The sequence below is a fragment of the Myotis nattereri genome (genome assembly GCF_964212035.1).
Source record: "Myotis nattereri genome assembly, chromosome: 5".
Lineage (NCBI taxonomy): Eukaryota > Metazoa > Chordata > Mammalia > Chiroptera > Vespertilionidae > Myotis > Myotis nattereri.
In genome coordinates, this window is record NC_138080.1 from 3921532 (window position 1) to 3944440 (window position 22909).

A 22909-nucleotide genomic window follows, 5' to 3' on the forward strand; every position below is an offset into this window, starting at 1 on the left:
GGCCATCTCTCGGGTGCACTGGCCATTTGGGCATCTTCTTGTGTGGCGTGCCTGTTCAAGTGTTTTGCCCGTTTTTTTATCTTGAAATCAGTTTGTAGTTTCTAAATATATTCTGGACACAAATACTTTGGCAGACAAGTGCCTTCGAAGGCTCTTCCCCCCCCCCCCTTTCCCTGCTGCTTCGTTCTCGTCGTTGTGCCCTCCGATCCCCAGTTCCTCACTTGACTAGCCTCCGAGTGGCCTATTTCCCCTTACACTGCTACTGCTTCCGAGTTAAGGACCTCCGCCTGCTCTGAGATCATGAAGGGTCCTAACTTTCTTCCGAAGGTGTACTGTGTCTACCTGGTGTGCTTCCCTCTGCCGTGGTCTCACGTGGATTTTCTACACACGCTGTGAGTCAGGGGCCAGGATGCATTTCAGCCGCAGGATAGCATCCTCAGCCAACCCTGTCACTGTCAGCGCCTCCTCTCCCCACCACAGTGCTCAGGGCATCTTTGCCAAAAGCAAGGCTACCTGCCTCTCCCCGTGCCCATACCGAAGGGTTAAGCTAGAATCCACCCCGGATCCGTGTATAAGGAGCCCTGATATCTGGCAGGATAAGCCCTCCGGTCCTACCTCCTGCTTCAAAGCCACCTCGGTAATTCCTGGCCCTGAGCTTCTCACATACGTGTTAGAATCCACCCAAAGCACGACTCCAATCCCCTGTCTGCAGCCACGCCTCACTCCCCAGGCCTGGTTTGGCTTCGGAAGGAATTCCAAGCAGCAGCCTCATCTCTCAGGATGAGCAAAGAAGCTCGAATCCTCCATGTTCATGTTCTCAGTCAAGAACTCCCGCCTCTCTCTCTGTGCCTCCACTTTCTCCTCTAAGCGCGAGGAATTAGAGTGATGTCCTTTGGGTCCCACCCCTTCCAGCTCCTTTTCAGCTCGGTGTTGAAACTCTGCCATCCACTGTCCTGTGCCCGCCTCCCTGCCACCTCGAAGGTGAGCCTCTCCGCGGGCTGGACCCTGCCCCTGTCCAGGCTCCCTGGCGCCCCCCCATGCAGCTGATGGACACACACATTCAGATTCTACCTTGCAGGCCCAACTCCTGCCACACGGGGGACAAAGGTCGAGATTTAGGAAGCAGAGTGTAAAGGCCACATCCAGCCTAGGGTCCCTGTCACCGGGATCCCAGGTCCCGCTTTTCTGGGGCCGTGAATGAAGGGCTCCTGCCCCGCTGTTAATGAGGCAGACACTTCAGGCTCCACCCGGCTCCCACCTGGTTCGAAGCAAGGAGAGGGGAGTTCTTAATTAGAAGACACCCCCGTGTGTAAGTGAAGTGGAGATGGGGGGTTGGGAAGGAAGTGCCCCCCAAAATCTATATTCATTGTTTTTAAAGCCCAATTACATAAGGGGCCTCAGTGCGTCTGGTATACTCATTTATTTTGAAATAATAATTTACTATAATGCTAGGAGGTTAACAGTTCTTACAAAAACACACCTGCAAAGCTTGTAATCATGTATTGTGGTAGCTATATTTTTGAAAATATGTTATTTAGCCAGAGACACAAAATCTTTTCTGCTGGCAAACACAAGTAAAGCTCTAACGCGCGGAAATTCTGCATTTCACAGAAATGCCTGACTGCCCTGCTAACTCCACAGCCTCACAGCTTTCCTCAGCAACCCTCAAGGGGAAGATCTCGAAAAATCAACGAACATCAAGCTTCTGAAATGCCCACAGCCTGACTGCTGGACCCTCACAGGACCACACCTCTGAGGAGGAGGAAAGAGCAGCACCTGGTGAAAGTGCAATTTCATCCTAATGTCCTCGTGTTGAGACAGATGCAAGTGTCATGTTATCAAAGGACGGTACTTTTTTTGGGTTTTTTTTAAAATATATTTTTGTTGATTTTTTACAGAGAGTAAGGGAGAGGGATAGAGAGTTAGAAACATTGATCAGCTGCCTCCTGTACACCGCCTACCGGGATCAAGCCTGTAACCAAGGAACATGCCCTTGACTGGAATCGAACCCAGGACCTTTCTGTCCTTGGCCCGATGCTCTGTCCACTGAGCCCAACCAGTCAGGGCAAGGACGGACGGTATGTTTTAAGATGGTATTTTCATTCCAACGTGGAGCTCAGAGTTGGTCTCTAAGCCACTAGGCCTGCAGCTGGGAAGTAAAGGTAAAGGAAATCTAATTCCACGGACAGAAAGCAAATCTACAATCTAAATCCGGTCCCAGCGAGGGTTTATTTTGACACCCAAACACCCTTATGCTGGGAAATTCCTTTTCCAGGGAGGAGCTACATAAACTTCAGAGTTCTAGAATTGTCTAGGAAGGTATGGCAACCGTACTTTTCTTCAAATGCTGAACTTTCAAGTTCCTCCGCTTCCTTAAAATTGTAACATTGCAATACTTAGAGAGTCCCCTGGAACCAACATGTATTGTAAATGCACTCAGAGTGTAAAGAGACACACACTTTAAAGGCTTAAAGCAGCGCCCGCCCTCACCTCCCACATGAGCCTGTAGTCCATGTGCTCGTCCAGCTCCTCCGGCCTCCTCTTCTCCCCGGCGAACGGCCCGAACTTCTCGCCCTGCAGCGGGTTACATGGGACAGGCATTAGTGCAACAGCCAGTTCCTTAAAATAAGTTATCATTCCCCTTGGGGAAGAAATGTTTTCCTCTGCAACTTCATGCCCCAGGATGGAGACACATTTAAAATATTAACTGATTTATACACCACAGAACATTAAAAATCCAACTTCATCTGTTCTCAGCCTTAGATCCTGAGTCCAAGATACAGGGGCCAAGCTCAAAGGGTTAAACTGCATAACATTCACACCCCCAGGAGGGTGAGGCCCTGCCTCTGGCGAGTGGTCCCGGAACGCGGAGCCTGGCGTGAGAGACAAGCCCACCAGGCCGAAATCACCTGGTTCCCATAAAAATCACACACCCAGCCCAGCTATGACGAAGGGAGAAGCAGGCTTCCCACGCTCGGAGGAAGACTTCACAAATAAAGTTTAAATTCTCCTGCCAACCTTTAAACAGGCAAGGGCACAGCGGGAACTAGGGACCAGATGCCCACCTGGAGCCCCCCCGGGTGAGGGTCCCGCCCGCAGCACCCCTGGGTGAGGGTCCCACCCGCAGCACCCCTGGGTGAGGGTCCCGCCCGCAGCCCCCCTGGGTGAGGGTCCCGCCCGCAGCCCCCCTGGGTGAGGGTCCCGCCCGCAGCCCCTCTGGGTGAGGGTCCCGCCCGCAGCCCCCCTGGGTGAGGGTCCCGCCCGCAGCCGCCCTGGGTGAGGGTCCCGCCCACAGCCCCTCTGGGTGAGGGTTCTGCCTGCAGCTCCCCTGGGTGAGGGTCCCCAGTGTCCGCCTGCAGGCACCCTGGGTGAGGGTCCCGCCTGCAGCCCCCCTGGGTGAGGGTCCCGCCCGCAGCCCCCCTGGGTGAGGGTCCCGCCCGCAGCCCCCCTGCGTGGGGATCTCAGCACCAGGGTCCTGGGCTCCTGAATCGCAGGCTCTGGGAGGGGGGCCCGGGGCTGCACTGTGACCAGCGCCGGGTGAGAGCCTGGGGCAGCAGGAGCGGCTGCAGAGGGCCGTGGGGGACCTGGGAGGCAGGCCGACAGGTAGTGGCCCTTTCTCTCGAAGGGAAGAAGCAGGGATGGCGATGGGGGCGGGGGTGGGGGGGGTCTGCTGCCGGACGTGCGGCAGAGATGTGTGCGGCGGAAACAGCGTGCACCCTCCCGCCCCTGCGCCTGGTCCCCAGCAGGACCTTCCCTTCCCGCGGGGCTGGAGGACGAAGCAGCACCCAGCTCTCCAGGGAAACGTGTGGCGAGCAGCGTCGGGGGAAATAAGCCCCAAAGCAATGTTTCCAGGAAGACAAATGGCTGAACAAACAGCAGGAAGGCCAGCCCTGGGGAGAGCAGGCTGTTAAGGCTTAAAGGGGCCCAACAGCTGACCAGCCCTCATGCTACAGGCGAAGCAAAGGGCCCGAGCCCAGCACAGGCTCCACGAACAGCGACACGGCTCCTCATCGCAGCACGCAGGCCGGGTCCAGGGTGCGAGGAGCAGCTCAGGGAGGCTGGGAGCCTCCGGGCGTCACGGGCGGCCCCAGGCGGACGCTGGGCACGCAGCCTCGCCCCTCGGCGGGCACAGCCCCAAAGGCGCTTCTGTAACAGGGAATCGTTCTCGCCTGCCCGGGGACCTCACCCGGCTGGAGGGGCGGTTAAGAAGAGCTGTACCGGGAGGGAAGCTGGCGCTTACTGAACCGCTATGTGCCACACGCCAGCCAGGCCTCTGTGAGAACGTCCCAGGCCACAAGGAAGGAAACCGGACGCCAAGGGCTTCCATCACTCGCTTGCCACGGGCAGTCACCTCGCAGCGGTCAGAGCCAGGACTGGGGGCAGCGCCTGTCCCCGGTGGAGGGCTCAGGCACTGTGCCGTCCCCAGGCCACCCCCCCGCCCGCCCGGGGCCTGCTCACGGCGGTCACTCAGCAAGTGACCGTGGCACTGAAAGGCGACACTGAGGATGAAGCCACTCAGGACGACAGGCTGAAACAGAGGAGTGTTCTGGTAATAAGAGTGAGGGTTTGGTATTAACCCACGTGGTGCAACTGTGCCCTCCCCTCGTGCTCAGCCTTTAACCACCATTGCAGGTGACCATACGTGCACACACTTCCCAGTGCAACTGGTCTACCCAGGACGGTCGGTGAGAATTAGGCAGGAAAACAATGAATCCATCAGTTCCCCAAAAGACTGCAGAGGAAGGAAACCCAAAGCCATGCTGGGGGGACGCTGTTCAGAGTGCACCAGCTGGTCCAGGCCGCCCTGAGCCCGGGAGCCCTTACCAGCCTCTGAGCCCGGGAATCCGAATCAGGCCAAGATACCAAGAGCAGGCGCAAGGACACACGGTGGTACACTGTGCCCTTCTGTAACCCGAACGCCTGATGCCACTGCTGGCAGCCAGCCTTCCGTAACTCTGAAATAATATTCGGGATTCTGACCAAGTGTGTGTGTGAAGAAGTCTGCTAGAGAGAGCCGCTGAGCAGGGCTAGAGAGAGCTCAGAGAGGGAGAGGCGGCAGGCACAGAGAAGGTAGCTCCTGTGTGTGCAGGAGACGGAAGAGCTGAGACGGAGCTGAGAGCTGGGACTGTAAGGCTAGGAGCTCACAGAGAGCTCAGGGACAGCTGCCCTGTTACCCAGCCCGTGTGCGGGGCAGGGGAGACAGGAGCCAGGGAGCTCAGGTACCACTACAATGTAAGGTGGTTTGTTTAGGGGGCAGCGTGTGGCTGCTCGGATAACAGGTGTGGGTACAGAGGCTGATGCTACCATGTGAGGAAGATGTGCACTCACCAGCTGGTGTCCGGCTGCCTGGATGGAGTTTGCTGTAAGGAGCTGGTTCGAGAAGGACCCCGCCCTGTGCTTGGCGTCGCCAAACGGGAGAGTTTAGAAGACGCACGGACTCACAGCCATTCAGAGCACCAGGGCCGTGCAGGGCTCCGATCCGCTCTGCTCTGACACAGGCCTTAAAGGACTGGCAGCTTTGAATATTCCCAACGGGAAGCAGAACTCTGACGTGAGCGCCTCGCTGCTAAGAGTGAACAGTCACCTGCCTTAATCCGAATGCGAGAAATGCAGCTCCCCACTGTTTCCCTCAAACCAGAGAGAGAAATACATGTTGCATCTCAGCCGAGCAAACACGCATGTACACACGGAAACACACACGTGTAAAACTAAAACAGGACTCTCGTGGTGCATGCTACCCTTGCGCTGCACAAAGCACGCTCACATCGTCTCCTCCGTTTTAGTCACTTGTGTTAAAATACTAGTTTTGGCCCAATAACTTAATTTCACAACTCACCAGTTTAAAAAAAAAAAACACGGACATAAAAACATACATCGAAGAGGCAAATTTATGGGAACCTGAGCTCTCTGGATGAGATGAGATGGCCTTCAAGCACACGTGTGAGAGCATGAGAATAATCTGATCAAAGACACTTGAGTTTCTGTGGCTGCAAGATTACAAACTGTGAACAACCAACTGGTAATCCTCCATAGCTCTGGTGGTGAGAAACACGGCAGGTGATAAAAACAGTGATGTCTGGCTTCAGGTGGAGATTTATCCTCACAGGCCCACTCTCACGCTGACACACCCCCTAACCAGCCCTCCAACTTTGTTCACTGTGGCTCCCACGTGCAGGCAGCACTTTGTCATTATGATGCTACTAGTGGCTCAGTGCATGAAATTCATGCACGAGGGGTGGGGGGTTGGTGGAGGTCCCTTAGCCCAGCCTGCACGCTCTCCAATCAGGGACCCCTTGGGAGAAGTCCGCCTGCCGGTTTAGGCCGATAAACTGGCAGTTGGACATCCCTCTCACAATCTGGGACCGCTGGCTCCTAACGGCTCACCTGCCTGCCTGCCTGATCACCCCTAACCCCTCTGCCTGCCTGCCTGATTGCTCCTAACTGCCTCTGCCTGCCTGATTGCCCCTAACCCCTCTGCCTGCCAGCCTAATCGCCCTTAACTCCCTCTGCTTTGGCCCTCATCACCATGCCTTTGTCCGGAAGGAAGTCAGACATCCAGAAGATGGCAGGTCAACCCGGTCTAATTAGCATATTACCCTTTTATTAGTATAGATTGTACACACTGCTCTAGTCACTTGCCTCTTCCACGGAAACTCTAACCTCAGGGAAGCCCCTTCCATCTCGTGGGCTCCAAAACAGTGTGGGTGGCACACCTGTGAGAGGAAGATTCAGGCCACATCCTATATATATATTATATGTAATTATTTCTTCTTTTATTTGAAACATATGAAATTGTCAAATTTTCTATGAAATTAAACTTTTCATACATACTTAATTTTAATTACGCAAATGTCCCTACACAAGTAAAAACACGTAAATAACGAATTTATCAATTATTTTTATACACATATTCGGAAAACTTACTTTATTATAGAACAAATTTTCAGCTTTAACAGACACTCCCTCACCCAAATTAGTCTGTTCTACTGAGGTGTGTGTGTGTGTGTTTGTGTGTGAGTGTATATATCTACACTAATAAAAGAGAAACATGGTAATTGGCGTACGACCGCTACCCTTTTCATTGGCTAATCAGCAAGATATGCAAATTAACTGTCAGCCAAGATGGCAGCCGGCATCCAGGCAGCTTAAAACTAACATGAGGCTTGCTTGCCTCAGTGATGGAGGATCGTTGGAGGAAACCAACATTTCTCGCCTGCGGCTGCAGGCCTCTGAGTGGGCAGTTTAAGAAACATTGTAACAAATACCGCTGGACTTCAGCCAGCAGATTTGCAACATTGTAAGCAAAGGCCAGAAACCTACTTTCAGCCTCGAAGGCCTAAGAGCTGGAGCCAAGCCTCAAGGTAAAGCTGGCCCAGAATAAAAAAAAAAAAGAAAAAAAGGAGCGGTTGGGAACTTCAGTCCCAGCCTGAAAACAGCCCTCAGCCCCTCACCCAGACTGGCCAGGCACCCCAGTGGGGACCCCCACCCTGATCCAGGACACCCTTCAGGGCAAACCAGCCGGCCCCACCCATGCACCAGGCCTCTACCCTATATAGTAAAAGGGTAATATGCCTCCCGGCACCAGGATCAGCGTGACAGGGGGCAGTGCCCAAACCCCCTGATCGCCCTGTGGCTCTGTGTGTGACAGGGGGCCGGGCCCCAACCCCCTGAATAGCCCTGCCCTGTGCCTGATAGGGGGGAGCTCCCCAACCCCCCCCCCCACCACGGGCCCTGCTCTGTGTGTGACGGGGTAGAGCCATAACCTCCCCATCGGCCCTGCCCTGAGTGTGAGAGTGGCGGCGCCCCAACCCCCTGATCGGCCCTGCTCTGTGGGTGATAGAGGGTGGTGCCCCAACCCCCTGATTGGCCCTGCTCTGTGTGTGACGGGGGCAGCGCCCCAACCCCCTGATTGGCCCTGCTCTGTGCGTGACAGGGGGTGGCGCTGCAACCTCCCCATCGACCCTGCCTTGAGTGTGACAGGGGATGGTGCCCCAACCCCCCAATTGGCCCTACCCTGAGCGTGACTGAGGGTGGCATCACAACCTCCCAATCTGCCCTGCTCTGTGCATGACAGGGGGCGGCGCCCCAACTCCCCAATCGGCCCTGCTCTGAGCCCGACCAGGGGCTGCACCTAGGGATTGGGCCTGCCCTCTGCCACCCGGGAGCAGGCCTAAGCCAGCAGGTCGTTATCTCCTGAGGGGTCCCAGACTGCGAGAGGGCACAGGCCAGGCTGAGGGACCCCCCCTCCCCCCCGAGTGCACAAATTTTTGTGCACCGGGCCTCTAGTATATATATATGTACATATGCCTTAGCATGTAAGTAGAGCTTGGGAAGTATGTCTCAGCGCTGCGGCTGATGCAATGGTGTGAGCACACTCCACCATGACATGCTTCCTCGGCACACCAGGAAGTAGCAACGCCCGCCTGAAGGAACTCCTAGAGCCACGTGCACAGTACCCCAGCCTTTCAGCCATTGGTCGCCTGTAGCAGCGTGTCTCCCTCTGATTGGTCCCCTCATGCTATATATACCCCTGTAGTTCCACAATAAAACGGATGTGCGTCACCAAACCTGGTCTCCGGAGTCGTGCATGCAGACACCCTAGCGCGTTGGGGCTCCGTCATCCTCACCCCCGAGGGACCCCCTGCTTCATCAGCACATTAAACACATAATATAAGGTTCATAATTAACGACAGGCAGGAAACCAATGTCTCAAACTAGTTTTTTGAAAATTTGCAAACTTTCCCAGCTGCCTTGTCATCGTTGGCTCACCTTCCGTGACTAAGCGGGGAGATGTCCCAGGAGCCGCAGGAGGACGCCAGCCCTACCCCTGCCCGTGGCCTGCGTTACTGACACGGCCTTCGGTCTAGGGTGTCACGGCAAGAGCCCTCCCATAATTCTCCGCTTCTAAGGATCTCAAGGGCCACGATCTCCAAGGCTTACAAGGGGCAGGAAGCGACATCGAACATCCACCAACAAATAGCAAGGCCAGGTCGGGAGTGGCCAGGAGGTGTGGGCAGGGCACGCCTGCTCGGACAGTGTTTCCACTGGGTCAATGTGGCCGCATCGCCGCGGGGCCCACTGCAGCCGGAGAGCCCAAACATTTCAGGGAAGCTGGCAACCCAAGTGCGCATGGGAAACCCCTACTTTCCTATCTTGGAAATGAATTCCAACTTTTCAGAACCGTGTGCAGGTCCGGCACAAGGTCACTGCAGGACAAATCCCACCTATAGACACCACACTGTCCACGTCCAGCTGGCCCTCGGCCCCGCCCAGTGCCCGCCCAGTGCCCAGTTCCATGGCGCTGCTCTGCGGTTGCTGAACAAAGCAGATCATGAAGCCATTCAATTCGCCACCCACCGGGCTGGACAATAACTTTTCATAAACAAGAAATGTATGATTGCAAACATGTGGGCCATCTTCTGCTAATTAGCTTCACAGAACTAGTAAGAAGTTGAAAGCAAGACGTACTGCAGATCTACCCTCTTAGCCTGGTGGGGCCACCATCTGAGGCTTCAGGAGGCCCGAACCCCAGACCCCGTCTGCACTAACCAGCTGCGACACATCACGGCATCACGCGCTTCTGAGCTCCCGTTTCCCCAGCTGTCACACTTGGGGATCTGGAGTAGCCGATCTCTAAGATCTCTTCTAGCTCTTAAGTTCCATTAGAACGAGCTCCCGCAGGCCAAATCGACAGCAGCTTGAGAATCGGAGACCAGGAGGGTAATGGACTGAAACACATTAGCCAGCTCTTACGTCCATAATGGTTGTCAGAGGAAGAAGAAAAGTTTGTTTTTCAAAGAACCTCCTTTGACATCATTAGAGGAAAACAACTTACAAACAGGATCAAAGAAAGAACGAGGCGTTTGTCCTAGTTTCTCTGTAACAACCGCAGGGCAGGGGACCAGAGGGCAGCAAGGGCGAGGGGAGCACTTCGCTATAGAGGATGCCAGCTACCAGGACGCGGGGGGCATGGGAGTGAAATCACCATTTAGAAACTCCTAATCATATAACTGAGGGAGGATTATCAATGGATGCTACCACCATGGGGCCAAAGGTGGGCCGCGGAACAGACATCCACCCGTAGTGTCAGCTCACAGACTCCTGGCTAAGCACAAAGTAAAGTCACGTGAGCGCCGTGGGAGAGGACGCACCCGCTGCAGGGGTGCGGACGTCAGCCCTCCTGCCCTCCATGCCCGCTGCCTGCCACGCACGGGACGGGTGCTGGCCGACTCTCCAGGCTCCTCCGGGGCGAAGGGCGAGAGAGCATGCTCAGACCTCGCCCCCTCCTGTCTCTCACCCTGCACCCGGGATCACGCTGCCTAGGATGGGCATGTGGATAACACTCGAGGATAAGACACGTGAGAGGGAGGCATTTGCTTCCTGCATCTCTCCTGTCCCACGACTATCGCTGCACCATGTACTGCAATGAAGGAGGCAACCTCTGGCTCTAGCAATTTGGGTCAGTGGATAGAGCATCGACCTGCGGACTGAAGGGTCTCGGGTTCGAGTCCGGTCAAGGTTCCTCCCCGGCGCGGGCCCTGGCCGGGGCTCATGTAGGAGGCAACCAGCTGTTTCTCTCTGTCTTTCCCTCTCTCTTTCACTCTCTTTAAAAATCAATGGAATTATGTCATTGGGTGAGGACTAACAAAAAGGAAGGAAGGAAGGAGGGAGGGAGGGAGGGAGGGAGGGAGGGAGGGAGGGAGGGAGGGAGGGAGAGAGGAAGGGAAGGAAGGAAGGAAAGAAGGAAGGAAGGAAGGAAGGAAGGAAGGAAGGAAGGAAGGAAGGAAGGAAGGAAAGGAGGGAGGGAGGGAGGGAAGGAAGGAACTAAAGCAACCTCTGGCTGGCAGAAGCATTCAATGCACAAAGTCAGTGTGTGGAACACACAGAAAGGTGAAAGCGCCTGTCTGCCTTCCCGGTGAGAAGAAAGGCGGGAGATGGAAAGACGGGTACAGGAAGCCCTGGGCCAGCAACCAGGCCCTGAGCCTGACCAACAACAAGCCCAGTCCCCCTGGAAGTCCCTGTGACTGAGCACAGAGCGGCGACGGGGAGGCTGTGAGGAGAGGGACAGACATAACCCAGTGGGCTAGGAGGTCCGTGATGGGGCCTGGGGGCAACATTTTGGGGGGCATTGGAGTCATCCGTGTAGGGGCTGGCATCTGAGGACACTAAGAAATTGCTGTTCCTTTTGTGGGTGTGAAAACGGCCTCGGCTACTCAGGAGCACGCCCTGGTGCTGAGATACTGAGGAGTAAACCGTCATACAGTCTGTGACGTGCTCTGAAATGGCTCGGCAAGTAAGACACATATCCGTGCGGCCGAAACGCATTGGTGGCCCGCCCGCAGCTGGACTGTCTGTATGTGAGGTGATGCTCTCACAGAGGAGCCGGAATCCCCGCCTGGGACACAGTGGATCCCAGCATTAGGTCCTGGGCCCGCCTCTCCCCGGCAACACCACCAGCCTTCCACACAGGGCAGTTCTGAGAACAGCCAGTCTCCTTCCCCTGCCTGACACCTCTCTGTACCCACCCATTCTCCTTAGCCCAGCGGTTCTCAACCTGTGGGTCGTGACCCCTTTGGGGGTCTAAAGACCCTTTCACAGGGGTCGCCTAAGACCATCGGGAAACACATATATAATTACACATTTTTACATAAAAACACATAATTACATATTGTTTTTGTGATTAATCGCTATGCTTTAATTATGTTCAATTTGTAACAATGAAAATACATCCTGCATATCAGATATTTACATGACGATTCATAACAGTAGCAACATTACAGTGATGAAGTAGCAACGAAAATACTGTTATGGTTGGGGGTCACCACAACATGAAGAACTGTATTAAAGGGTCGCGGCGTTAGGAAGGTTGAGAACCACTGCCTTCGCCGGACGCTGCACGTGTGCAGGGCACCGATGCATCCAGGTAGAGAAACTACACCTGCTACCTTCCCGTTTCCAAGGAGGAGAGCGAAACCACGGGAGGCCGTCAGCGAGAGCAGGGCCAGCGGGGAAGCCGGGGCCCCGCTTGCTCTCCACCTGGAAGGGGCCTGGGAGCCCGGCGACAGCAGGGTCGCAGTCTCCCTCCCTGACGTTCTGAGCCACTGACGGGACAGCAAAGGCCCTGCCAACGTCTGGCTACGGGGAGAAGATCCGCAAGGCAGAGGCCCCTGCAGTTGTCTCCATCACTCTCCGCGGATATGGCAGGAGTCAGAGCAAAGAGGCAGCCCAGGAGGCAGCAGAATTGCTCTTGAAGAAATGCCTCACGTATGAAATGGTATGACATGGGCGGTGCAGGAGACGTGAGGAAGGAGAGATTCTGCAAACATGGGGACCTGCATGCAGCTCCTTTTCCCTAACCCATTGGTCGGCAAACTACGGCTCGAGAGCCACATGCAGCTCTTTGGCCCCTTGAGTGTGGCTCTTCCACAAACTACCACATGCGGGCGCGTGTACAGTGCGATTGCAACTTCGTGGCCCAGGAGCAGAAGTCGGTTTTCGGCCTGGGCGAGTCTATTTTGAAGAAGTGGCGTTAGAAGAAGTGGGGGTGTCGGTCGGTCAGGAGACGGGAGACGCAGTGCAGGGGAGGCACGCACGATTCACGCAAGAGTTGAGTGAGCCAGTCAGTCAGCAGTCTCATTGTGCAATGGTTAGTGCTAGTCGCGTCCACACATCGCGCGCGGGTGACAAAAGTAAAGTTCATTAAGTTAATTTTAGGGAACGTTGTGGAGTGAAAGAAGATGTAGTGTCAAGGATGGAGAAAGGTATGTTGAGATGGTGTGGACATATAGAGAGGGTGAACGAAAGGAGAGACGAAACAAGTCTACAAGACCAGTGTGGATGGGAGAGTTGGAAGGAGTCGACCTCAGCGAACGTACCTCCATCAGACTGAGGGCGTTTTTAGCAAAGGCCAGCTTAGGAGGACCCTGATTAAGTTAATAACAATGTACCTACCGATATAGTTTAAGTTTAAAAAATTTGGCTCTCCAAAGAAATTTCAATCGTTGTACTGTTGCTATTTGGCTCTGTTGACTAATGGGTTTGCCAACCACTGGTCTAACTCAACCCGAACCACCTGCTTCTCCTGAGTGGCAACCGCCCCTGCCACGGACGGACGGACGGGCAGCTGGGGGAGGGGAAGCCTCGGTTCTGGCCCAGAACAGGTGCGAGGCTCTCTCTCCAGTGGCCCGAGTGATGCACTGGAAACGCCATCCTTTCCCATTTCTCCAGCTGAAGTCCTTGGATGCCCGTGACCCTTCCCTTTCCTTCACCCATATCCCAGCAGCGTATTCCTTCACCGCCGTCTCCCAGCATGGCCCCCGTCTAAGCCACCGCCTCTCACGTGGACGGCTGCAGGAACCCTGCCGTCTCCCAGGTGACACGCTTGCCCGGCCCCAGTATTCCCCACAGCGGACGAGAGGCCCTTGATGAGCTCAGAGCCCGCCACTCCTCACTCAGAGCCCGTCACCCCTCGCTCAGAGCCTGCAGCGGCTCCCAGGTCACTCCCAGTAAAGCCAGGGTCTGTACCGTGGCCTGGAAGGTCTGAGATGTGGCTCCAGGGCTCACACCCTTCCCTTCACTGACCGTCTGGCCTCCTGCCCCGGACGCGGCCCCTGGCTAACCCATCACGGCCTCACGGCTCCCCTCCTCTGGACACAACAGGCAGACTCCATCCAGGGCCCTTGCTCTGGCTGCTGCCTCGAGGGCGCTGCCCCTAGAAATAGGCCTAGCTACTCCGTCCTTTAAGTCACTGCTCAGGTCTCCCCTCTTGGGGAGCACTGGCTGGACCCCGTTTATAGGACACCCGCCCTAGGCACCCACACGCTCTGCAGGTGGCCCACACCCAGCTCTGCTTCGCCTTTCCTCCGGGGCCCCGGTCACCCCTTAACGCAGCACGAACCCACCTGCTGCCGACTCCGTCTGCCTCCCCGGCAGGCAGGCTCCATGCAGCCCATTTCTATTTGTTCACTAGCGTGTTCCCAGCGGTCGGTGCAGCGCCTGGTGGGAAAGGTGTGCAAGGCCTGAGCAAACGCAAAGTGTGGCACAGCCGCAGCACAGGAATACTAATATATCCAGGCAAAAGAGATCACTTGAGGGAACTGCCACCAGATACCGTGAAGTGAGAAATGCCAGACGATGAAATGGTTTACTCTTGTCTCACTTGGGGAAAGTCATGTTTCAAGAGTTGGAGCAGGTGTCTGTATTGGTGTATGAGCACAGAAAGTGCACTTCATCAGCGTAGAGAAGGTGCTGGGTTTTGTTATAGTGAGAAGGATATATGGGGTGATCTGAGTTCCAATTCTGACTAATTTACTTATTACTGACATAACCCTCCTGAAGATCTGCTCCCTCACCTATAAAACAAGGAGGGCCACCCCTTGCAGGCTGGCTGCAGAGCTCGGACACAAGCTGAGTAACAGGATGTCACCTGTCACTCACCCTCGTCACTAGCAACCAGCCCAGTGCCTAGCAAGTCCAGTGGCTCCCTAAGAATTTGTTGAAAGAATAAGCTGTAGCTGTTATTCATCACAAGTAAAACATGAAGTTTCAGGGAGCATTCGTGTAAGTGGGTTAGTTCCACATTTTTTTAAGCCGTCATAACCCAGGACATGCAAAGCTGGATGGAGTCGCCACCTCTGAGCACAGAAGAGACACACGTGTGCAGGCGTGGGCGTGGGCGTGGGCAGTGACCCCGCTCCCACTGGCTGTGTCCACACCGGCCATCAGCCCCAGGAAGTACAACAAACACTTCGGGGGGCCTGCCACCCACTGTCTCTTCAGGGTCACCTTCGAAGCTCATCTCCTCGTCCTGTGTTAACATTTATGCATATTACGTGCTTTTTCTCTATGCTTCCACTCACTTTCCCTTTTAAGTTCCCTCTTTCCCATCTTTTCGAACTCTATCCAACTTGCCTTTTTAGCTTATTGTACCTTCAAGACGCAGATGTAAACCTTTATGTCAGGTATTGTTACTTGAGATGTTACCCCACCACGTCTCTACCACAAAGGCCTTATCAAGGTTGAAAGACAGGCCGTAAGTATTGCGGGAGGTGTGGCCTTGGTTTGAAAGACAGGGCACAGGTATTGCGGGAGGCGTGGCCTTGGCTTGAAGGACAGGGCGCAGGTATTGCAGGAGGCGTAGCCTTGGTTTGAAGGACAGGGAGCAGGCTTTGGGGGAGGCGTGGCCTTGGTTTGCAGGACAGGGTGCAGGTATTGGGGGAGGCGTGGCCTTGGCTTGAAGGACAGGGCGCAGGTATTGCGGGAGGCGTGGCCTTGGTTTGCAGGACAGGGCGCAGGTATTGCGGGAGGCGTGGCCTTGGCTTGAAGGACAGGATGCAGGCTTTGGGAGAGGCGTGGCCTTGGTTTGAAGGACAGGGCGCAGGTATTGCGGGAGGCGTGGCCTTGGCTTGAAGGACAGGGCGCAGGCTTTGGGAGAGGCGTGGCCTTGGCTTGAAGGACAGGGTGCAGGCTTTGGGAGAGGCGTGGCCTTGGTTTGAAGGACAGGGCTCAGGTATTACAGGAGGCGTGGCCTTGGCTTGAAGGACAGGGCGCAGGTATTACAGGAGGCGTGGCCTTGGTTTGAAGGACAGGGTGCAGGTATTGCGGGAGGCGTGGCCTTGGCTTGAAGGACAGGGCGCAGGTATTACAGGAGGCGTGGCCTTGGTTTGAAGGACAGGGCGCAGGTATTGCGGGAGGCGTGGCCTTGGCTTGAAGGACAGGGCGCAGGTATTACAGGAGGCGTGGCCTTGGCTTGAAGGACAGGGCGCAGGTACTGCTGGAGGCCTGGGTGCACAGGGGCAGCTGTCCTCAGTCAGACCCCGCAGGGCTGCTCTGGCTCCTGTGTCTTCATCTGTAACATGAGATCAGGCACCTGAATTTGCTCCCGAAGGTCTTCTGCTCACCGTGGCTGAGAACACCATCAGCATCTCCTCCTCCTTCTCAGTCCAGACCTGTCTCCCTCTTTACAAGAGGACCGCACACCCAGGCTCCACTGCGTGAACCCCAGCACTGCCCCCCTCCGCCAGGACCACTCTGAAGGTAAGGCGGGACACTCCTGCAGTGGGCAGGCCCTGGTGGGGACATGTGATCGGGACCCGCACGTGGGTACTCACCCCAGCTCTCATGGTAAAGTGTTCCGCGTGGCCTAGGCAAGGACGTGCTATGCTTGGGGGCTGTGGTAGGATGCCTACCAGCTCTCAGAATATCCACGTCCTTCTCCTGAGAGCCTGGGAGCGTGTGGCCTCGCGTGGAAAAGGGACTCTGGGGATGTGATTAGTTAGGGCCCTGAGGCGGGAAGCTACCCTGACTGTCTGTGTGGCCCAATCCAATCCCAGGGATCCTCACAGAGGAGACAGGTTGGAGGATGTGGGACCCTAGCAAAGGAGAGGGCGGCCTCCAGGAAACTGACAATGGTAAGGCAGGGGGTGGGCTCTCTTCAGGGGGTGGAGAAGGAATCAGCCTGCCCACCCACTTTACACGTATGTTCTCGGGAACCACAGCACGATAAACTGGGGTTGTGTTAAGCCACTAAGAGTGTAAGATTTGGTGACTGCGGTAACCGGAAAACAACGCGCGTTGCTGTCAACATGTTTTGCTCTGAAAACCTGCATCTGCCCCTGAGAAGAGCCCAGGGTGGCGGGAGACGGGGGCGGGGGGGGGGGGAGCTCATGGACACAGCAGCCCCCGAGGCAGAAAAGCAGGGGGTGCGAGGGAAGGGAGCGGAGCAGAGGGACCCCAGCCGTTGGGCCCTGCACCTGGTGCGCACTCAGCGGCTAAGTCCTGGGGCCTCAGCAATGCCCTCTCCTGCCTCCCGTGGAATTAGCCACCAGAAACCTGGGGGGACGGCCCAAAGGGCTTCTATAGACAGGGAGAGGACTGGGTGTCTGAAGATCCGGTAAGGGTTGAAGAATGGAGAACGCACTGGAAAGCAGAGACAAACGTAAAGGTGAACCCAGGATCATTGCAAACATTTAGACAAGAAGTAATGACTGAGCAAGTGTGTCATCTGTACATTGAGGGTCGGAACAAGCCTCCAGAGGCTGCTGGGCAGTAAAATGAATAGTCTGTGCAAGGGCATGGCAAGCAGAGAGCCCATACTCCCAACACGTGATTGCGTGGGGCAGTTCCAGGTTGCCCGCAATTTCCAAGAATTTCCAACAATTCTCCCTGCAAACCACTCAAGTCCATCCAAACTGAATGAGAGCACAAAAGCCAGGCGACTCACTGAAATCAGCACCCCTTACTCTGTGTCACGCAGGCAACACTGAATGCGTCACCCTGCCAAGCTCTCTGCCTCCATTTCCTCAACTGAGAAAGGAGATAATAACAGTATCTACTTCACGGTGTTAATGGAAGAGTAAAGGCCAAGTGCTCAATAGGGCAGTATTGCCTGGACAGTGTGGCTCAGTGGCTGAGTATCGACCCATGAACCAAGAGGTCACAGGTTTGATTCCCTGTCAGGGCACATGCCTGGGTTGCAGGCTCTATCCCCAATAAGGGGCGTGCAAAAGGCGGGCCAATCAATGTTTCTCTCTAATTGATGTTTCTCTATATATATCTCTCTCCCTTTCTCTCTCTCTAAAATCAGTTTCTTAAATAATAAATTTAAAAAAATAATAATAATGAAGGCAGTGTTAATCATAATAATGTGACCCCATGAGATTCTGCTCCCCCACAGAGCCAGCAGCATTTTCTTAAAAAAAAAAAAGTCCTATGGCCTCATCTCACCCAACCTCACAACCCGATGCCCGTTGCCATACTAGTCGGACTGTATGAGAACTGCTTCCATGTCCCTTCGCAGACAAAGCCTCATGGTGCCCAGCAAAATCAACCCCTGCCACACACACACACACACACACACGTGTCCATTGTCTGGTGAGCTTCCCTCTGCTACTTGCGTACTCATTTATCTCCCCACACAGGACAACAAGCACCTGTGGACCAAGACCTGGTCTCTCTGCTCAGCTGCATCCGAGCCCAGCGCAGGCCCGCATGGCTGGCAGAGTCAGAGGGAGGTCAACCTGTGCCTGCACCGGCCCCAGAGGGCAGGAGGCCGGCAGGGGCGGATCCCCCGCCTTCAACCTTCCCAGGAAGTCACACTCCGGGAGCTCGAAGGAACCTATGGCTTCCCACTTGCTGGGTTCGAGCATAATGTCAACCACCACTGTGCACTGATTGACGACACAGTGGTTCCCCTCCCCTTGGGTTCGCTTTCCTCCGTCTGGGTTACCCGCGGCCAACCTCTGTCCCACATAATGAAATGGAAAATTCCAGAAATAAACAATTCCCCGCTTTAAATCGGGGGCCCTTCTGAGGGATGTAATGAAATCTCAGGAGTCCTGCTCCGTCGGTGAGACGTGCTCATCCCTTTGTCCAGCACCTCCACCTGCAGACGCCCCACCACCACCTGGAGGTCACTCGGCAGCCATCCTGGTCCTCAGGTGGACTGTAGGGTATCAGTGCTTGTGTTCAAGTCACCCCGACTTTACTGAGCAGTGGCCCCCATCATAAGAGCAGTGATGCTGGGATTCGGAGCCCCGCAGAGAAGCTGTGAGCTCATTACGGATATCGGGAGGTCAAAGCGCCTGAGGCAGGTCACAGGGCCCAGGCACCCGCCTGCCTTCCTCTCCCGGTGGGCATCATGGGGGGGGGGGACAGCATGTTCGCATAAGTTTTACTAAGTGCATTGTTAGAACTGCCCTATTTTATTAGTAGTCCTTGCTGTTCCTCTCCCCCTGTGCTAATGTACCACTGCACTTCATCACAGGTGTGTATGTAGGAAAAGACGTAGTGTCTATAGAGCTCCGAACTACCCCCGGTTCCACTCGGGGCCTTGGACCATGTCCCCCAAAGGTAAGGGGGGACTACTGCATAAGCCAGCAGGGGAAATGGTCATGATATAAAGAAAATGTAACGTGGGGGTGTGTTGCTTAACTTGACTGCGTGTATATTAATGCGTTAACTTTGCATAACTAGTATTCGTTTCCATCTGCGTAATACTTGGTGACCTGGATACCTTATCGTCGTTGAAGCACTCAACCGTGCTGCTGCGATGCCACTGGGCACCGGGGCACACGGCGTGGAAAGTGCCCTTCTACCCCTGCTAGCACCAGCACCTCGCAGTGCGCATACTCCCCCCTTGCCCCAATCAAGGGCTTCCCAACAGACTCTCGCCCATGGTTTGTTTCTCCAACAGACTCTCGCCCATGGTTTGTTTCTCCAAGAACAATTCATGGCTTACAGAGACCCTCCTCGTGCCATTCCCATAAGGGAAGGGAAGGGGAGGGGAGGGGAGGGGAGGGGAGGGGAGGGGAGGGGAGGGAAGGGAAGGGAAGGGAAGGGAAGGGAAGGGAAGGGAAGGGAAGGGAAGGGAAGGGAAGGGAGCCCTCCTCCTCACTACGTGGATCTGGTCCCTCCACACCCCAAGGAGAGGCCGCAGGCCCACAAAACAGACCATCACCAAGGCAACACCTGGGACAGAGGGGGAGCCTTGCCTTCGGGTTCTCTGCGGGGACCCCACTCTAGGACACGCTGCACAGAAAGGTGGGTGCAGAGCAGGCTTCCGGGGTCCCCTTGGTAAGGGAATCCCAAGTCTCCAGCAAGATCCCCAAACCTCAGACTCTCAGAACAGGGCTGGGTTAGGTTCTCTGAGTGTGAAATCAACACCTGGCTGGACTGCGATCATTTCCTGAAACAGAGGTACAGTATTCTACGAAACATACTTCTCTAGGTGAGCTATTCCAAAGCCTGGCTAGAGAATATGAAAACTTCAAATTAAGGCCCTTAATTCAACTGCTGGGACACTCTCTTCTCTGACACCTGGTGCTATAGCCAGAGGTAGGCCGGCACTTGGGGAACACCTGGGGATGCAGACCCTACATGCAAGCAGGGAGAAGGTGGGTGGACACGCAGCGGGGGCCTTACCGCTCACCCCAAATCCGATTCCAGCTTCACTTCCCTCCTCAGCCTGCGGAAGGCAAGGCAGAGGGAGCCCACTCCTCGGTCCTCCCCGGCATCACAGCCCTGCCTGTGCTCAGTGGCCTCATGATTCAGTAGCTGATGATCGTCACGAATCTATGCCACTCACAGAAGGTCGCTTGGATTTACTGCAAACACCTGCACATTCGCCTGAAATGCAGGGGAGCGTTCTAGGTGTGACTGGATGGAGATCTGTTTTACATGCGAAGTTACAGGACCCAGGAAAACGTCAATGTGTGGTTAGGCAAATGCAAGGGTCAAATGCATTTGGACCTGATGATTTGGAAGCTTTTCATGCTATGACCCCAAACAATAAAACATCCAAATAATCAAATAAGCTGGACTTATTAAATATATCAAAATAAAATACACTGACCAGCTATTTCTTTCTTTTTTTTTTTTTTTTTTTTACCAGCTATTTCTTTTGTTGTTGTTAATCCTCTTCCAGGATATCTTCCATTGATTTTCAGAGAGTGGAAGGGAGAGGGAGGCACAGAACGAAACATTGATGTGTTTGGTTGCCTCCCACACGCCCTGGGGATGGAGCCTGCAAGGGAGGTACAAGCCCTTGACCTGGGACCCTTCAGTCCACAGGCAGATGCTCTATCCACTGAGCCAAAGCGGCCAGGGCCAGCTATTTCTAACAACCTAAACAATATAAGGCCAAAAAAAGGAACTTATGTGATAATTCTAATATCTGTGCAACTTTTTAGTATGTCACTCTTCGTAACATTAAACAAAATAATGTGTGAATATTCACACTTGGGCCTGAGATCTTCAAGAAAAGGCCATTTGGGGATTTTTCTGTCTTGAGAGGAAGAATTAAAGCAGAATTTCAACCTCTGCTTTGAGAGGATGCTGATTTCACATCCATCCACTTGGTAAAAGCATCTATGCAGCAGCCCTCCCACCCAGGTGAGCCTCTTGCTCCTGGCACCTCTGAGCTGTCCTCAAACTCCCACCTGAGAGAGTGAACATGGGCTCCTCTGATCCACCCGTGCCCCGAGGCAGCACAGGGCATGTCAGGGACGCCTTCTGAAGGCTGGTCCCCCTCCTTCACCTGAGAGCAGGTGAAGCAGGGGAGATCTCCGCTGGGAGAATGCGTCCTGGTGTCTGCTGCGTCCTGTGGGCCCCTCCATAGCATCCCTTACCCGCACAAGCCGGCTCCTGCCCACACCACCATCTTTAAACATATCTGTTAAGGGGGAGGGCTGGGGGTCGAGGGTGGGGTGGGGGTGCTAGGAAGCTGGCAGGGGACCATCTGGAAGGACCCAGAGCTCTGGACTCAGCAGCCATGGGTTTGAAGCTTAACTGGGCACCCGGCAGGAGGCAGACCCTGCAGTTAACTTCTGCTCCTGCGCCTCTCCCTCCGGGATGACCGCTGTTCTCACCGAGGGGCGTGCGGGGCAAGTTTCTCACGTGGGTGGGTACCAGGCACCCTGCACCAAATACCTGCTCTGTAACCGGCGCCTCGCAGTACCCCGGGGCCCCTCACCCCTGCCTCTGGCTGCCGACTTTAGACTTTACAGAAACCGCTAGGACACAACTGTGTCCAACCCAAAGGTTTGGAATTTTCCAGTCCTCTCCTCCTAGGCCTCCGCTTTCAGCCTCGGCGCCCCCAGGCCGGTCCCCTGGGCACAGGGCGACGCGCTCCCTGCGCACTGGCCTCTGCGCCTCGGCCGGGAGAGACCCGGTCAGGGGGCACCCGGGGCGGAGAGCGCGGCTCCTGCAGTTGGCACCTCCCGCCCCAAGGAGGCCGAGCGCCCTGGGGGCTGAGCCGGACTCGGCCGCGTGGGCTGCGCGCGGGGCGGGTCCTCCGGGAGGAGGCGAGGAGGGGGCGGGCCGGAGCGCGCGTGGGGCCCCCCGCCCGCGGGCGAGCGAGCGCGGAGACGCGGTGCGGAGCGGCGGCTGCCCGGACGCTTCCTGCGGGGAGCCAGCCATCCCGCCGCGGGCCGGGCAGTGCGGCCCCCCGGCCGGGCAGCGGGCGCGGCCGGCTCTGACGTGGCGCTGCCGCCGGAGCCGGAGGGCCAGGCCGCCCCGCGGAACCCGGCCTGTGTCCGGGACCCGGCCCGGCGACCCCGGGAGGAGCCGGCGCGCTCGGCCCGCGGAGGGCGCGGGGAGGCGGGGCGCGGCGGGCACCCACCTTGGCGACCCTGCGGGCCGTGTAGAGCCCCATCCCGTCCTGCACGCGGGACGACTTCAGGGAGAACCTGTCCGGCACGTACATGCCCAGCATCCTCCCGCCGCGGGGGCGGCGCCGGGAGCTCGGGGTGCGGGCGAGGGGCGCGGCGGGAAGGAGGAAATGGAGCCTTCCTCCCGGAATCCCCGCCTCCCGCCGATTCCAGGATCCCCCGCGGCTCGGCCCCTCCTCGCCGGCGGCCCCGGCCCCGGCCTCCGCGGCGGTGCTGCCCGATGGGGCGGGGCGGGCCGGGGCGCCGCGCGCTGATTGGCCCCAAGGCGGCTCGGACCCGCGCCCGGGCGCGCTGCCCTCTGCCCGGCTGCCCCGGCCTCCGCCCCCGCCCGCCCCGCCCGGGGTCTGCCCCTCCGAAAGCCCCAGATCCAGGCGGGTGTTTACTCCCGGGATGCAGAACGCTGTGGGCGCCACAGCCACAGCCACAGGCCGGCGCCCCCAAACCAGCTCCCCCCAGCTCCAGCTCCTGGGGCCCGGGAAGCATGGTCCTCCCACAGCCCGGGGATGCGGCTGTTTGCTCCTGCTTGTCTGGGGGTTGGAGTCGTGGGGGGCCGAGGAGTACGTTGTCCAATGTACAGAGGGAAAGAGTGTGCACTCCTTGCAGCCCACCCATTTCAAGCTAATCCCAACTTTACCGCGAACTACTTAAGCGACATCTAAATGGAGGAGAAACTATTTTTTTAAATGGTGCCAATCCCTGGTTAGTTCTTGCACTTCCCAGGGTACACTGTTCCCAGATCACCT

The 22909-nt window shown here is 56.2% G+C and overlaps 1 protein-coding gene across 1 annotated transcript in view; it reads right to left on the minus strand.

Moving 5' to 3' along the window:
- The window catches only part of PRDM5 (PR/SET domain 5), a 117539-nt gene extending 95211 nt beyond the window's left edge, over positions 1 to 22328 (minus strand). Inside the window, exons 1-2 of the mRNA XM_081091909.1 lie at positions 22118 to 22328; positions 2491 to 2574 (exon numbers count right to left, since the gene is read on the minus strand). Coding sequence (XP_080948035.1) covers positions 2491 to 2574; positions 22118 to 22210 — 177 coding nt within the window. The 5' untranslated portion in view covers positions 22211 to 22328. The remainder of the gene's footprint in view (positions 1 to 2490; positions 2575 to 22117) is intronic.
- Between the last annotated feature and the right edge of the window lie 581 nt (positions 22329 to 22909).